The 16,318-nt window shown below is 27.4% G+C and overlaps 1 protein-coding gene across 1 annotated transcript in view; it reads left to right on the forward strand.

Moving 5' to 3' along the window:
- The window catches only part of LOC116773630 (uncharacterized), a 28,192-nt gene extending 12,604 nt beyond the window's left edge, over positions 1-15,588 (forward strand). The window contains exons 2-8 of the mRNA XM_032666116.2: positions 5,853-6,206; positions 6,500-6,981; positions 8,097-8,198; positions 9,978-10,086; positions 10,317-10,463; positions 13,570-13,704; positions 14,967-15,588. Coding sequence (XP_032522007.1) covers positions 5,990-6,206; positions 6,500-6,981; positions 8,097-8,198; positions 9,978-10,086; positions 10,317-10,463; positions 13,570-13,704; positions 14,967-15,088 — 1,314 coding nt within the window. The 5' untranslated portion in view covers positions 5,853-5,989 and the 3' untranslated portion in view covers positions 15,089-15,588. The remainder of the gene's footprint in view (positions 1-5,852; positions 6,207-6,499; positions 6,982-8,096; positions 8,199-9,977; positions 10,087-10,316; positions 10,464-13,569; positions 13,705-14,966) is intronic.
- The last annotated feature ends 730 nt before the right edge of the window (positions 15,589-16,318 follow it).

Here is a 16,318-nt window from a genome sequence, read left to right on the forward strand (position 1 = left end):
TTTCGTTAAGGTTACCATGAATAAGAGTTATTTTTCGTATTTTTAAAAATTTTACGTAACTGCTTAGCGTCTTCAAAAAGTCAATGCTACTATTTGAAATTCTTTTATTAGAGCAAGCTTCAACCAACCTTGATTACATTAAGCTCAAAAAAATCTTGTTATCTTACTGTAAGAGAAATAGTGCTTCTTTATTTTTTTCCCTATTCTTTAAATAAGGTTAGCTGTCAAAGAGCTCGCTTTCATGAACTGTAACCGACGGTCGATATAATAAAGAATTAACTCTATTTAGTGCTCTTTCGATGTTATTTAAAATGAGAAACAATAATGGTTGTAATATTTTATATTGGTGGAAGTGTAACGCTTTAACTTTATTCCTTCGCAAGGATTTTAATTCATTTAAATGAAACTAATATATTTCGGATATACTACGCGGATTTTACGGTTGACGTGAACCGTGATCTCGTCTGCCCGTGATCACGGTTGCTGAAAAGTAACCGAAACGTCGGGATTATGTAGTTTTAAAATAATAAAATCCGCGGAGTATACTCGAAATATATTAGTTTCATTTAAATAAATAAAACTCGCGAAAGTCTTAGATCTCATTAAGGATTTTAATTGTAATGAAATAAAACGTAACGTATTCGTAGTGCCATTTTTAGTATTTTTATGTTAAGTGCGTAAAAATTTGGGCGTTATTAAAAAAATAAAAAAATCTATATTTTATACTTTTAGACTTTCTGAGCTAACGATTTTCTCAAATGGCTTAAGTTTTTTAGTACTTTCAAATTAGCAGAAAACACAATTTTATATATTAGGTATATTATTGCAAGTATATCTTTATATTTTCCCTCCTTTGTAATTTTTTTTTAATAAAGTACAAAAATTATCTACTTTCAAACCAATAAAAAAAATCTATAGTACGTAAATGTTTATCATATATTTTTCTCCAGAGAAATGAATGTTTTATATATGTTTTAGAAATTCTATTTGCAGTTTGCTGAAATATAAATTGACTTAGTTTTAAATTTTAAATCATACTTAATTTTACTAAGATTATTATACTCAGTTTGCTACCAAAATTAAATTATAATCATGGCACATAATATTACAAGCCCTTTAATAATAAGACTAAAGGATGTATGTACTGAAAATAGTGGTCGCTCCTTAACTCAAGGCTGTTAATACTGTTGAATATTCAAATGAACCCAAATTACAATATTACTTATTAAGATAACATAGTTATGATACAGAAGTAGCGGGGGAGTTAATACATATTCTCGTAATTTAATTTTTCCTATATTATGTGATGAATTATATTAGTTATAAATGAAATAAAAATATTTTTATAATAGTTTAAATCATTGACTCTTGTTATCTACAAATAAAAAATATTGAATATTATCTGAAAAACCGTTGAAAACGAAAGATAAGTTTTTCCTTTTATATTACAGGTTTATTCAAACAAGTAATTTAAGGCACGGCATGTTAGCTGCTGGCATATTCTAGCACTTTCAAACTTTCCTGGCCTTTGAGACATTATATTGCCACGAGCTATTTCCAACTGGTTGTTCAACAAACAATCCAATTAATTCTTGCTTAAATAACATAGAACGGATATTTAATATTTTTATATGTAAATTTGTAAAGATTGTCTTATAAAAATATGCAAATATAAAAAATATGTAATACTTAAGAGTGACTTTAAATTTATCTTTTTGATAGTTTTTGAAATGTTTAAATCTGATTCAAGTTTTTTGTAAATCTTTTTATAAATATCACTTTCATACAATGGATAAACAGTTAAATATTTTTTTACATGCAGAATGTATGATTACGATTTAGAAGATGAAAATTAAAAGAAAATAAGAAATATGTTATTATTTTAATAAAATACCAAAAATAATATATAAAAATAAATATGCAATAATGATATTATGCAGATGAAAAAACTAATTTTTTATGTCTGGCTATATATAATCTTGCACAAAATACTTTAAGTCGAACCATATCTGTGCCGCACCCTTAAAGCTGAACATATTTTCAACTCACCCCTTACGTTACTATTATCCCAAACATAAGTATCAGCATAAAAAATATAATACCAAAAATAAATTATGTACGATGTGATACTCCGCGGATTAGCTGTCTCATCTTAAATGTAGCCTTCGGGTTTTAGTCGTAAATAAAGATAACAATCTTGCGAGGGAAGCGCTTATCTCGTCGATAAAAAGTACAGTTATAATAAAATTTCATCACATACTAACATTTCGTATGACACTCTACGTTTAGGAAAGATGTTTAACAAAGTAAAATTGATAATATTGTCGCAGGCAATCCTGATGACTGCTGCTGTGTGCTTCATACGATAAAAGTAGTTACTCTACTATTTGTACAGGACGACCACTTTTGACGTAAAGCATTTAATTACAGTAATAGTTGCCTATATTACAAGAATTATATAAATGTATAAATGAAACAAAATACCGGTTTCATTACATTTAAATACAAAGTAAAGAAAAGCTTAATAAATGACTCAAAGAACAGAAAGCAAATTGCTTATAATACGTGTTATTAGTGAAGAAACGTTTATAATATTTGCTTTGGTCTAATAAACTCAATTTGTATTTCGAATGTATTAATTGAAGAGCTACGCATCGTTTGTAACATAAAAAAATCGTACCATGCACGCAGTAGCACGAATACTTTTCGTCCGTCTGTAACCATTTTTCGCATATGAATAAAAGATTAGGATACTTCTACAATACGTTTGAACATGTTTTTGCGACCCTGAATCTAAAACTAAGATTGCCTTTCCTTTTCCAGTCCGGAGTTTTTACGGTCAATTAAACAGTTTTTGTTTTTCATGTGGTTCCACTTGTTTGATTTTAGCTAGCTTTTAGATACGAAGTAGAAAGATTGCCTTAATTGCTTTTTGAGAGTATATCAGAGTTACTTTTAAATAAATAATGTGTTGTCGATTTTTATAAAAAAAAAATCAAATAAGTATATGATTATGTATATATACCTAGCGTTTATATTATTTTTGATTAAAAATGCTTTATGAGGGAGTTTAAAGCGATAAAAAGTAAATTTGTATTTTTTCCAATTCCAGTTTTCTAAAATTTCGAAAACTCATTCTTAAATTCTGAACATAATTAAAGAATTTAATCTTTTAGAATATGTACTAAGACTTATGTTACAGTAACATAGTGAGCTCATACTCAAATGTAATATTTGTATTTTAAATATATTTCATTAAGGGGTAGTAAAAAAAAATTCATTCTCAAAACGGATATTTAAGTGACACGGTCACTAAATGGTTGGTTTATAATTAAATTCAGCTATTTTAATTTAAAATAAAATGATTACACATACGAATAAGTTAGGTATTCCTTTTCTAGTTTGAGACGCTGAATTATATAACGCGTCAGTCATATAAAGTTTCCGAATGAAAAAAAAATGGTTCTGTACCATTGGATTTCTCATCGTCATACTATATAGTTACAGTAAATTTATTAGGTATACTAAATTTTTTAAGAAAATCCAATATAAATGTAACAATTGATAATGCAAAGCTTTATAATGTTATGAAGGTGTAGATGTCTTTTTTCTAATTATTTTTTGTTATAATAGTGCAATTGTTTAAGATGTGTTTTTTTATTCTCTGTCATCTTATATAAAATACTTAATCACATGAGAGACCAATCTTTTAAATAACGTATTATACTTTATAACTTATAACTCTTATAATTTATTTTTTCACTCGAACCAAAACTGGTTGAATGATTCGATTTGGATGAAGTTTTATATAGTGATAGTTATAAGCTGAGATAACACATTGTAAAATTATAAAATATTGGAGGTAACAGTGGGTATTCAAGGATGCAAAGGAAACCTAGATGAGAAGTGGTATAAAGTGATATATTACGAAGATTACTGAGCAAATCTTAATATATTAACTATTAGAATAGCCATAAGTAACATCTAATTTCTTATTACTTTTACAGTTTACACAATACACATTAATGCATATTGATAAGTGTTTCTTATATTTTTATTGAAATTAAATACTTTGTAAGTGTAAAGAAAATACATAAATATAAAATAATTTTAAACTAAAACTTTAAAGTATTTTTAGTCATCGTTGTGGCTCTAAGAGTGCTACGAAAGTTTTCCTCTGCGAATATTGTTATCACTTCTGCAGAGCTCTTCAAGTTGTATGTATATTTTTTTTCATTTTAAGAAGCAACTCAACTTTGATTCATAAAAGTATACATTTTTAAACTTGAGAAATGAAATGGAATAATATTAAAGATTTTATTTTTAGACGGAAATAATATGTGAGATTTAATAAAAAAAAGAATATTTGTATCCGTGTTAAGAAGAATTAATGTTGCAAAAGTAAAATAACATTACTTATACCCAAATATTAAGTCTGATCTATAATGTTTTTATCAATAATATACAGTAGATAGAAAGTAAGATTAGAATTTTTTTGTATAATCATTAACGTATTTTTTTTATGTTTTATAATTGAGATTAAGCCTTAATTGTGACCTGAATCTGACTCACACTGCACTAATAACCTAACCTTGACCTCAGCATATGATAGAAAAATCAATGATTTTAACGAATAATGTCATTTATTTTTTGCTTAGAATTGATGGACTGAAATGATGATGATGAGAAGACTAATGCAAGATGGATTGTTTTTCAATAACAATTGTTTATTTCTTTTAACAGCTTATAACTTTGTATATGGCTTGGTAGAATATATATTTCTTTAATCATAGCTTCTTAAATTTTATTTTTAAAATGACCTGAATCTAATTATCATTTCGTGCTCTTATTACATATTATTTTTTTGTAAAAAAAAAATTTGTAACTTCAAGCAACTTATAACGAGAATGTGTTTGATGAGCTTGAAATAATACTAGAAAGATTTTCCACATTTCTATTCCAAAAAATATTGAATATTATTGTTTTTTAAATATTCACACAAACACAGAAATAAAATATCCACACACGAGATGGTTAAAAACACATGGCACATAAGGACGTTAAAGTATATTATGCAATCAGCTATAAATGTAAGCCATTAATTTTAATTAGCAGTTAATCTGATAATGCACGTGTGTAAATTATGAAACACTGCTTCATTTAAAATAAGAGTATAAAACAATCCATTTCAATGTATGTTGCTATTATAAATAACAATTCGGCATTCTGTCTTCTAATGTTTCAAATTAAATTTAAGCAATTGTCGAAGTTTTTGATCAATCTCTATACTCAAATTTTAAAATTAAACTTTCTTTCAATATACTGATGCAACTTCATTTTTGAACTTTAATTTATTTCTGCCGTAATGTGCACAACATGTTCTAAATGTTAGAAAACATAGGTTTTTACTACACTTTGACTTTTTTCTTACGTCCGTGTTTGTGGTTAAAAGTTGGGATTGAAATAGATTCCCAGAGAAAAAAATATGTGAATTTTTTATTTATGACACCATTTTTTCATGTCTGGTTTCTAGAGGAATACGTCATAAAAATTGTGATGTTATCAAAAAAAATTCAAGATATTTGAATCACTGTCTTAGCGTCAAGCAGCTTTGTATGAACAAAATTTCAAAATCATATCTATTTTGGCAAAAAGATCTATACTGATAAACCTTAAGAAGACTTACTTTTGATATTAAAGTATAAAGTGCTCAGAAATTATGTCCTTGTAAATTTTTCTCCGTAAGAAAAAATACATTTACTTTGTTATTACGCCGTACTGAAATTAAATTAAAACTAAATTAAGTTAAGTTTAAGTGGCTGATTCTAATATATTTTTTTCTTTTTTTACAGAATGTACCAGTCATTCAGAAACAAAACATCGTTTTGCACACAACCAAAATAGCAAGTAATAATGACTATCAATTTAAGTGTAAAGAAATGTGACAAAATTTACCAAATGTGACATTCACTGTATTCAGTACCAAACAATGTTGTGCTGTAAAGAACTTAAACTACTCTACGCAACTGTTGTTCTATTGCTTGAGGCTGAATTGTTGGTGAACACAGATGCTATGGAGTCGAAAAGATCTCCAATATCTGTGACTCAAAATATGGATGACCTTAAATCATTAGAACTATGTACAACCAGAAATCAACAAAGGTTGGGAAGCGTATTCGGTAATTTTACAAGACATCATAAAAAAGGTAAAAAATTTAAAAAAATACTTTTTAATCTCGGTATTGTTATTAAAATGCTATAAATCTCATTAGTTAACGTTTTATTTAACGCTTTCTGTTATTAATTAAAAAATAATACCACAAAAACAAATTAATGAATAAATTGAAACAGGACCTCAAAACCAAATGCAGCCTTTTATATTACAACTCGACATTAATTAAAATTTAAACATGATGTAAAAATGCTCTCCATATATTGCATAAAGATTTAAAATTTATTAAAAGTAAACAAAGTTTTTATTTATCCTTTTTATTCACAGGCCATAGGAGAAGAACAACGACAACTTCTTCAACTCAAACGACTATAATATACACTACCATTGAAAATGACGAAGATTCCACGGAATCTTACACTAGTGCCTACAACATAAGCACAGCTATATATCCAAACTTACCCAAACCGCTCCACTTATTATCTAATTTAGATGAGGATAATGTAAATAATATAGATATAATAGAGAATAGAGAAAACGTTGAAAAAATTCGAGAAAGACATCATAGTAAACATCGTGATCGATTTCAAAAAGAAATCATATCTGAACTTGAGGAAGAATCACTGTCAAAATCATTAAATAAAGTTAAGAAAATGTACAGAGATGCGACTGTATCAGCAGTTAATAAATTAGGTGGTAAAAATATAAAAAACGGCATATTTTTGACTGAGAATTGTACAACGGTCATAGCTCAAATAGGAACCACGGCAGTATTACACTGTGAAGTCAGCGACATAACTGAAAATACTGTAAGTATTAGATTCTATTTACAAAATTATCCGAGTAACTCAATCGACTATTATTTTGTTAGGAAGTTCATTTATATTAATAAAAGTCGCGTAATAAGTTCATCAACAGAAAAAAAAATTACGATTTATTTATGAAATCTAAACTTAAATTACTTTTTGGGGCTTGTATTAAAGTAACTTTATTAACATCTTAATTATGAACTTATTAAAACGTGTTGTAACTTGGTAACTAAGTTATCCATGTTAAATTTTATCAGATAGTAGAATTAACAGCTCCCATTTATTCAGTTGACGTCTCTGTTTATCATTCTTACGTTGGTAAACTTTATTATTAATTGTTAGATATTCATAGTTTTAAATATTTTTATTTATAATTTTTCTTCGAAACAAAAAATTTGCATTCGACTTTCCTGCTAACAAACCAAATTTATCTCGGTAGGGCTTAGATAATAAAGTTTTAATACTATCCGTAAAACTTAAATAAAACTGTTGAATATTTTAGTCAGATCTGTAATAAGACTTAATATATAATGTATTGCCTAAAAGAAAAAGAAATAAAATCTTTATAAGAAATTAGTTATTTTATGCTTCATTGAACTATCACTACAATAAAGCACAGATAACCTATGATATGAAAAAATAACATATATGTAATTGTTTCTTATAAAATAAATAATATAAAAATATTGATTAAATAGGGGTTAGAGATTATTGCTCAAATCCAGAAAACAATAAGCTCTAAACTCACTATTAGTCACATAAACCTAAATCCAAGCCATCGTTTTAGATTCATCTAATGGAAATCCGTTGGTTGAATCCTCTGTTCCAACAAAGAGACATGAATTTTAGGCAAAGCCATAAATACTCTTGATGTATAGACCATTCGATGTACATGCTACATAATTTGTATCGTCCCTTAATAAATATAATCATGACTAACATACATCAATCATAGGACAATACAATTATAACCAACGTAGAAGTGGAAAAATAAATGCGTAAAAATTTATGTCGTTAAATAATAGAATAGTGATCCTAACACACGAATATTTACTCGTGTTTCAATTACTCAGAGGTATATGAAATGCCCTTGCTCAACGTATCTCTTGTTTCAGGTAACATGGATAAGACGTAAGGATTACTCACTAATGTCAGTCGGTCTTGTCACTTACAGCGCGGATAGCAGGTTCTTTTCCGCCCATGGGAGACATGTTAAGGTAAAGCCTCCGTAATTTATTGGATCATGTTCTGTCAGTTAGGGTTTGTTTATGGCCATCGTTTTATTTGATAGTTTTTGTACAGGATTTTGTTATTGAGTGCGGTTTCACTTAGTTATTGTAAGTAAATTAACTTCTGTTTGTAACTTATGTTAATTGTTTCAATTAAGTTTCTTTAATTACTTTTAGTCTATGAACTATTATCGACTAATTTGTATTAATATCGACAGTTGTATTTACTACTTTTAATAACAAAGTAAACGGAGGTATTTAAATTAGTGTCCAATTAGGTGAATGAGATTTAAAAAAAAAACAGATTTATATTATTATTTCATTATTGAAGCCAAGAAAATAAAATAAAAAAAAACTATATGAATCATTATAATTATCAATAATTAACGTACTTATGCTGTTGTGTTGCTGTTTTTAATAACAAAGGACTTGTTATTCACTTTATAAGAGTCTTTTTCACTGACAGTTGTTTATAATCCATGAAATTCACCATTTATACATGCATATTAAATTTTCTTGCAATTTACCAACAATTGTTCATTTCATGTCAGCTTAATTATGCATCGTATAAGAGTTTTCCGAAATATCGATTTTCAAAGTGACCCAGATACGTAAAGCTAATATTGATTAATTCACAATAAGGCTAAATCATTAACTTTCTGTCATATAAGATTCATACATTTATCAAAAGATACATATATGTAATTATAAATATTTCAAACTCGGTAATAATAATAGTCATTCATTCAAGATACCATAGTTTCCACAAATATTGTTTTATATTCAAAAGTACAAAGAAACTTAATAAGTTGAAATGTGTACCTAATAATTGTAAAATATTGTGAATTTTATTAAATTAAAATAAATTGTCAAATCCAATAACAAACTAGGTTCCAAATTTAAAAACGTATAGCAATTATATTTCTTATAAAAAAAAAAATTAAGAATTTAGGATCATTGTCTCGCCTACCTAAGTTTGACTAGTCATAACGTCGTGCCCCTTGATTTTTTATGAGGAACTTTTATAGGAGATTAATATTTTTCTTCAAAATATTATTCAAAGCCACTCAAAGCGCTCTGGACATTTGTTTGTAATCCTAAAGTAATGCTAGTAATTTCATATTCCAGAATTTCAAAGCCGGAGAAATAAAAAATAATGAATAAAAATGCCCAGTCCCTCTATTTCTCTTTATTAATTTAATAAAATATTATATAAAAATGAATAAAGATTTTTACCTTATAAAAAATATAGACTTCTTATTTTCTATTCTCTCCCGATTTCTCGTTATAAATTTTATTGTTGATGTTGTATTGTTGTCACAATCTGGGATTTAAGTTTGCAAATCTATTAAAAGTTCCGTGCAAGAGATATTGATCATACCAGTACTTTTTCGATCCTATCGTTGAAATTATATTTTAGACTTCAAAAATAAAACACTAACTACAATAGTAAAAACAAAAATTATATGTTCCATGATTGTTACAGCTTTTATACTGAGTTTTATAGAATGGGTACAATTTAAATTTCGTTAATAATTAATGATGAAGTTAAATAGGTATTAAACATTTGTACAAAAACAGTTTTAACGTTTGAATAAATGATAAAGAGTTATTGGATTTATAATATTTCTGGAACGATACAAATTATGACAAAAATTAAAGATTGTAATTATGGATTTTATATTACGTTAAATCCTCAAAGACAATTGAAATCGTTTCGTTTAAAACTGCACATACAAATATTATTAACTGTAGTTTTATTTCAAGGACTGGGCGCTGCATATACGATTCGCTACGTCCGCTGATGCCGGATACTACGAGTGCCAGGTGCCGAGGCATCCGCCTACAAGCATATTTTTTAAACTCGTACTTGTAGGTAAGTTATACTTTAGTAAGTTATATTAATACCCTAATGATCATTTGTATTGGAATATGTTAGTCAGGACATTAATAACGTATCTTCTACAGAAAAATGTATTTAAATTATTACTTCTATTTTCATATTCATGTATAAATAATAATACAAAATAATAATATTTGAACATAGAAATGTTACTTTATAACTTTTGTTCTCTTCGTTAAGATCTTTCGTAATTTATCTCTCAGCTGCCTATGCAGAAATTGTGGGTGAGTCAGAGAAAATCATCCACGAAGGCTCTATGTTGAAACTTGTCTGTGTAGTCAAGAGATCTACAGAACCACCGTCGTACGTCTTTTGGTATTTTGAAAATCGGATGATAAATTATGACCTCAGTAAGTATATCGACGTATCAATTAAAGTGAGTTATAAATGTGTGAAATATGTGACGCAGAATTAATTTAGGAATCTAAAAAACATTAATACTATAATTAATTTAAGCAACGTTATAATTATGGGAACAAGATTTCCAATACGACTTGTAAATACATAGTAGAGTTTGTTAAATTAATTATAAGGTGAAAATGAAAGTAAAATCCTTAAATATTTCAAGATATAAAGTATTTTGTTCTCACTTTAAATATAAAAATTCCTACGTCAGCTTAAAATATCCAATACCATTGTGTTACTCATTCAGCATCTATTGTATTGCAGACGTAGAGATTAATCTTGCTGTCGTGAACTTTTTATGTTTGGCATAATAACTGAAAATTAAACATACAAGCAACTTTTGGGACATTAAAATAAAATGAGCTAAAAATATAACAGAATATTGTTTATGAAATATAAAATATCTATAAAAGTTATAAAGTCAGCAGCCGTTACTTAGTTTCTCTCAAGACATGAAAATCGATATTATGTCCAATTCAGTTTGGTTCAATTACTTTCAAATAGATAAAGGCAATTTTTTTTTCATATAAATTTCAATAGGAGAGGATAGCCTATAAATGCGTTATGTGACCACTTATTTTGCTGTTGTTTTTTTTTTTAGTTAAGTTTCAAATACGATTAAAAATTAACGTGATAAAGTCCATTAAAGAATTGGTGATAGAATTGATTTGTGATAGTATTAGGATGATAAAATTGATTTGATAAAGTATTACAACTTTATAAGCGAAAAATAGAAATGAAAAATCTTTACGCGAAATAAGGTAAAATTTATAATAAAGCAATGCAAAATCCAAAAAGGTTAAAACCCATAAGCTCAAACCTTATCTGATAATTTCGGCTGGTTCCTAAAAGATATGGGTATATAACCCTTAAAGTGAACGAGCCGAAGTAACTGTGTTCTCATTAATAGTAGATGAGCTCTTTTCCCACCTGTGACATTCGATGTATGAACTCTGTGACTAGACCCAGTTTTCAAAATAAACATCCAGATCACATCACGTCACGTCATCTACGCGAGACAAATTATAAAAAACTTATATAAACATTTCTCTATCTTATTTAAAATATGTGTTAAGTAATTAAGTTACAATTATTAAAATAATTAAACACAATATTTTATTCATCCAATGAAATTAAAGTCATCAATTACTATTAACGTTATGTCGAAACAAAGTTCTAAATAACAAAGTGCGCTATACTATGGATTTCAACCGTCTCAGTTATTCTTGTTACAACTTAGACTGCGCTGTTACGATCGATTCTATCGCCTTCAATCAGGGTTATAGAAATCAAAGATTCAATATACTAAAGCGTCTGTATTAATGTAAAGGATATATATAAGTTTCAAACACCATACTTTTATTACTTTTAATTTATTTATTTATATTAAAGTTTAAAACTGAAAGATTTTTATATTAAAACATTCAATTTATTGTGTGATTAAATTTTTTGATACTTAACAGTAACTTGGAGATTTGAATGTTTAAAAACTGAACAGTTTAGTACTTATTATTTGTATCATACGTAATTCTATCATATGATTTGTAACACAAATATCAAAATTATTAGTTGAACTATTTTGCAATTCGTATATTATGTGAACTATGTACATATGTATATAGAAGCATTATATGAATTATATTGAAAATTACATCGAAGCATTGGAAGTTTAAATACACACTGAGCTTGCACATTCCGTTCTAGTCGCTCGGCGACATTGCGGAATAGCGTAATGTATTTTTTTCCGACTTGAGCGACTTAGCCTTAATGGCTTTGACTGAGCCAACGGGGTGATGAATGTATGCAAGTCTCGTCTTCTATTATCCGTCGAGTATTGCAATTTTGTGTATGCTATGCATATGAATCAGAATATTTCTAGAGCTACGTATCGCAGCAAATACTATTTAGTTATTTTTTGTAAAAGCATTATACTATTTATTAGAAATATAAGTATTAAAAAAATTAACATTGTTCAATTGTTGTGTACTTACTTCTTTTTTTATTGATTTTCCTGTTTCATATTAGGTGTTTTTATAAATATTATAATATTTTAAATATTATAACATCTTACAAATTAATTAAATTCGGAGTACCAAATATTTTCAACATCAAAATTTTACATAAAAGTATTTACAATGATTTGTAAAAATACTTTTTGATATTAACTAGTGTTTGGGTCCTATTTAAGGAAAAATATGTTATATTGATATAAGTTAAATAGGCATAGAATTAATTCATTATAAAAGCATCATACCGAATTATGAAGAGCTAAAAATCTTATTCAAGGATAACCTAACTCAAGTAGGCCTTAAAATCTAATTAAATTTATAAGCTATTTAGAGATCCATTAAGGATACCTTAAAGAACATTTGAGATTCTCGATACAGTTAAAAATCGGTGCTTGAGAGAGAAGGAAACAATTAGAAGATACAAATTAAAGTGCTCTGAGAAATACTGAAATATCTCCTGTCTCAAATAACTCACTAATTGCTCTTACGTACTTCAAATGCTTAGATTGTTAAATCTATTCTTTTTTATCACTGACAACTAACAAGTAGAGAAAATAAAATCTTTATCTGGCCACAGCTTTGCTTGGCTTCTTAAAGATGGAGACGTCTAAATTTAATATTATTTTAAATATCGAATATAATTTACTCTCTATAAATTCTGATACAGAAAAATTTCAAAAATTATCCAAAAATGTTGCTGTATTATTTGTGATGCTTCTAATTACTTAAATTTTAATTTGCTAGTGAGACAAAATGAAAAGTGGAATAACGTAATAGTTATATGTAAAATAACTTGAAAAACAAGCAGGATGTAGTAGGAATTTAAAATATACTCATATGACTGAAAATATATAAAGCTCTCTAACAATACAAAACTATTTACATGGAGAAAATATTATTTATAAAATGATGCATCAAAACCAACGAAATGGGAACCTTATATTTATTTTGAGAACATTAAGGTATATAAAGATTACAGATGCAATGAAATCATATGGGATATTTATGTGCATTTATGTAACACTAATTCAATAATTCCTAGATGGGGTGAGTGTCCACAACGGTAGGCAAACCAGTGAGCTGATTATCGGGAAAGCGGAACCTCGGCATGCAGGCAACTACACGTGTGTTCCGGCTAATGCCCGAGCCGCCTCCGTTACAGTACACGTCGTACAAAGTGAGTATTGATAAGATTACAATCAACGATATGCAAAGCAATTCACTAAGTTGTTACATTTATATGAAAGTGTGAAATTTCTTCACCATGTTACACTTAGGCTAGGGAGGTAATTTATTTAGCAGATTATGTTTTGTTTGTCTCAAAATAGCAATTTAAAGATAATGACCCATTTTACGAGCATATACTTTTATAAAGTTTTATGAACAAATGTTACAGGTACAATGAAATTGAAAAAAGGTTGTGTTTTTAATTTACAACAAACTTTTTATGTTATACATCATTATTTCAAGAGTCATTGAATTCTTTGTAATATGATTTACAAATAATAAAGGTTAGAATTATTTCAACAACTATATTTATAATGTCTTAAATTTTATATTAAGGTCAATAGTATTTTATTTAGCACTTGTTATCACTTTTATAATGTTTATATCATAACACTTAAGTTACGTTTTTAAGACTTATGTTAAGTCTTAAAGAAGCTTCTGTTGTCCCCGCATTCAGGATTGGTTTGAGCATTTGAAACGGGTAGTCAGTTTATAAAATTTAACAAAAAGAATTTCTAGCAACTTCTTGGTTTCCTTTTGAATAAATTCTGATATTATTATTTACCAGACAAAATAGGATAGTTATTTTTAGGTCGTCCTTAGTAGACGCTATAGGTCGACTTAAGCGAATTATACAAATATAAATATCATTTTTTATTTGACACAATATAAATTAATATCAATATTTTTAATATAAAAATAATTTTACCACAAAATATTAATACTTACGTGAAACGAAAGATATGATTATTCTTTGTTGTGGATTATTATAATAAGTAAATTGTTGGGGAGTGTGTTACGTACGCGCAACATATTAAAAAATAAAGGAACATCGCCGGGCAACATAGTTGTATATATAAAATATCATATTACGAGTGACCTTGCCTACTCCGTGGAACGAGCACCAAGCCGTGTGAACGAGAACATTCCTCCTACCACACAACCAATGGAATGAGATTGCTATCCTAACATCGGGGCAATCATGCAGTCTTAGGTATAGGTCATAAGTTTTAATGTTTAATTCTTATTATAATATACATATAAGTAAGTTTCGTAGTTTGCCTGGAACCTGTGGTCATTCATTCTACTACGATTCATAATTAGTGAAAAAATACATTGTTGTATTCAGGAAATACATTACGCTATAATAATATAGTTCTCACCCCATGAAAAATTGGGACTCAATATATTTATGTGAAATATTTGTTTCAGGCGAAACGCCAGCCGCAATGCAGCACGGAAATAATTCTTCAGTTAAAATACAACTTTCACAATTATTATTTGCTATGACATTATTATATATAATTCAACACATTTTGCGAGGATATGGATAACATTATATTAATTCTATTACACTTTGATGTTTTCCGGCTTATTCAATGTCCTGTGAAAATTTATGGCATATATAATTAAACTAAATTGATAAATATAATGCTTCGCTGCAGTATATTGATACAAATACACGTTGTTATATTATATATAATGACAATTTATTATTAAATAAACAATTTTCATGCAAATAATAAAGACTTGTCCTAAATAACAAACATGTTTCAGCTGGAACAGTCTTTGAAGAGTTGTAATATTTTGTAGTTTGACGTGTGTTGATAATATTAAATGTGTATAGAAACTATTTTTTATCTTAATAAATAAGCCTTGGAAAACATCTTGTAATATTTTTCATATAATTAAAAATACTTTAGGTCTATTAAAATGAAGTATACCGAATGAGTACAATAATGGTTATTGTAAATAATTGTGAAATATATTCGCATTTAAGTATTATATAAATTATCTGTCATGGTTATAAAAATAAATAAGATTTTGAATTTAACGTGCCAAGTCTTGTTTATTTTTCCCTTAATTTTAATTGATTTTTAACCGGCTTTTTACATTAAAACTAAGTTTTTTTATGTCATGATTTTGTTAATTTTGACGATGTCCGTCGTTTTGGTTCTATCTAATGAAGAAAAGGTATTAAACAATATGTTGCATCAGTATTAGGACAGAATATGGGCTAGCAACCTAAATCTAACATATAAATAAATAGGAATGAATGGTAAACAAATTTTTGGATGAAGCTTATGGCTGATTCATGATTTCCATAATGCATGATTTCTTGTTTATAACAGCAATTTTAAGTTGTGGCTAAAGACTCAGAAAACAAGGGAAACGCTTTCAGTTTAATAGGAAAAAACTATATGAGCTGATATAAGATATACATACATAGAATATTTTTGTTAATTTGGCCCCATGGTTTTTCATGCCAAATTAATACCACTGACAAGTTTTTGCTAATAATCTTTTGTATTCTTATTAAAAATCACATTATATAATATTTGATCTTTTTAAATCTTTCTTTATTTTTTTTTCATTAGGTAAAGTAAAATTTTTCACACTTCAAAATTTTAACTAAAATTAATAACTTATATCAACCACCTATTTCTCTAATATAATTTTTATTTTACAGAATTATAAAGGCTTTTCGTGTATGCGATTCATGGATATTATATGTTCTTATATTATATCCGCTTTAATGGACGGAGTAAGTTTAATTGCTACTT

Source organism: Danaus plexippus (genome assembly GCF_018135715.1).
Source record: "Danaus plexippus chromosome 22 unlocalized genomic scaffold, MEX_DaPlex mxdp_33, whole genome shotgun sequence".
NCBI lineage: Eukaryota > Metazoa > Arthropoda > Insecta > Lepidoptera > Nymphalidae > Danaus > Danaus plexippus.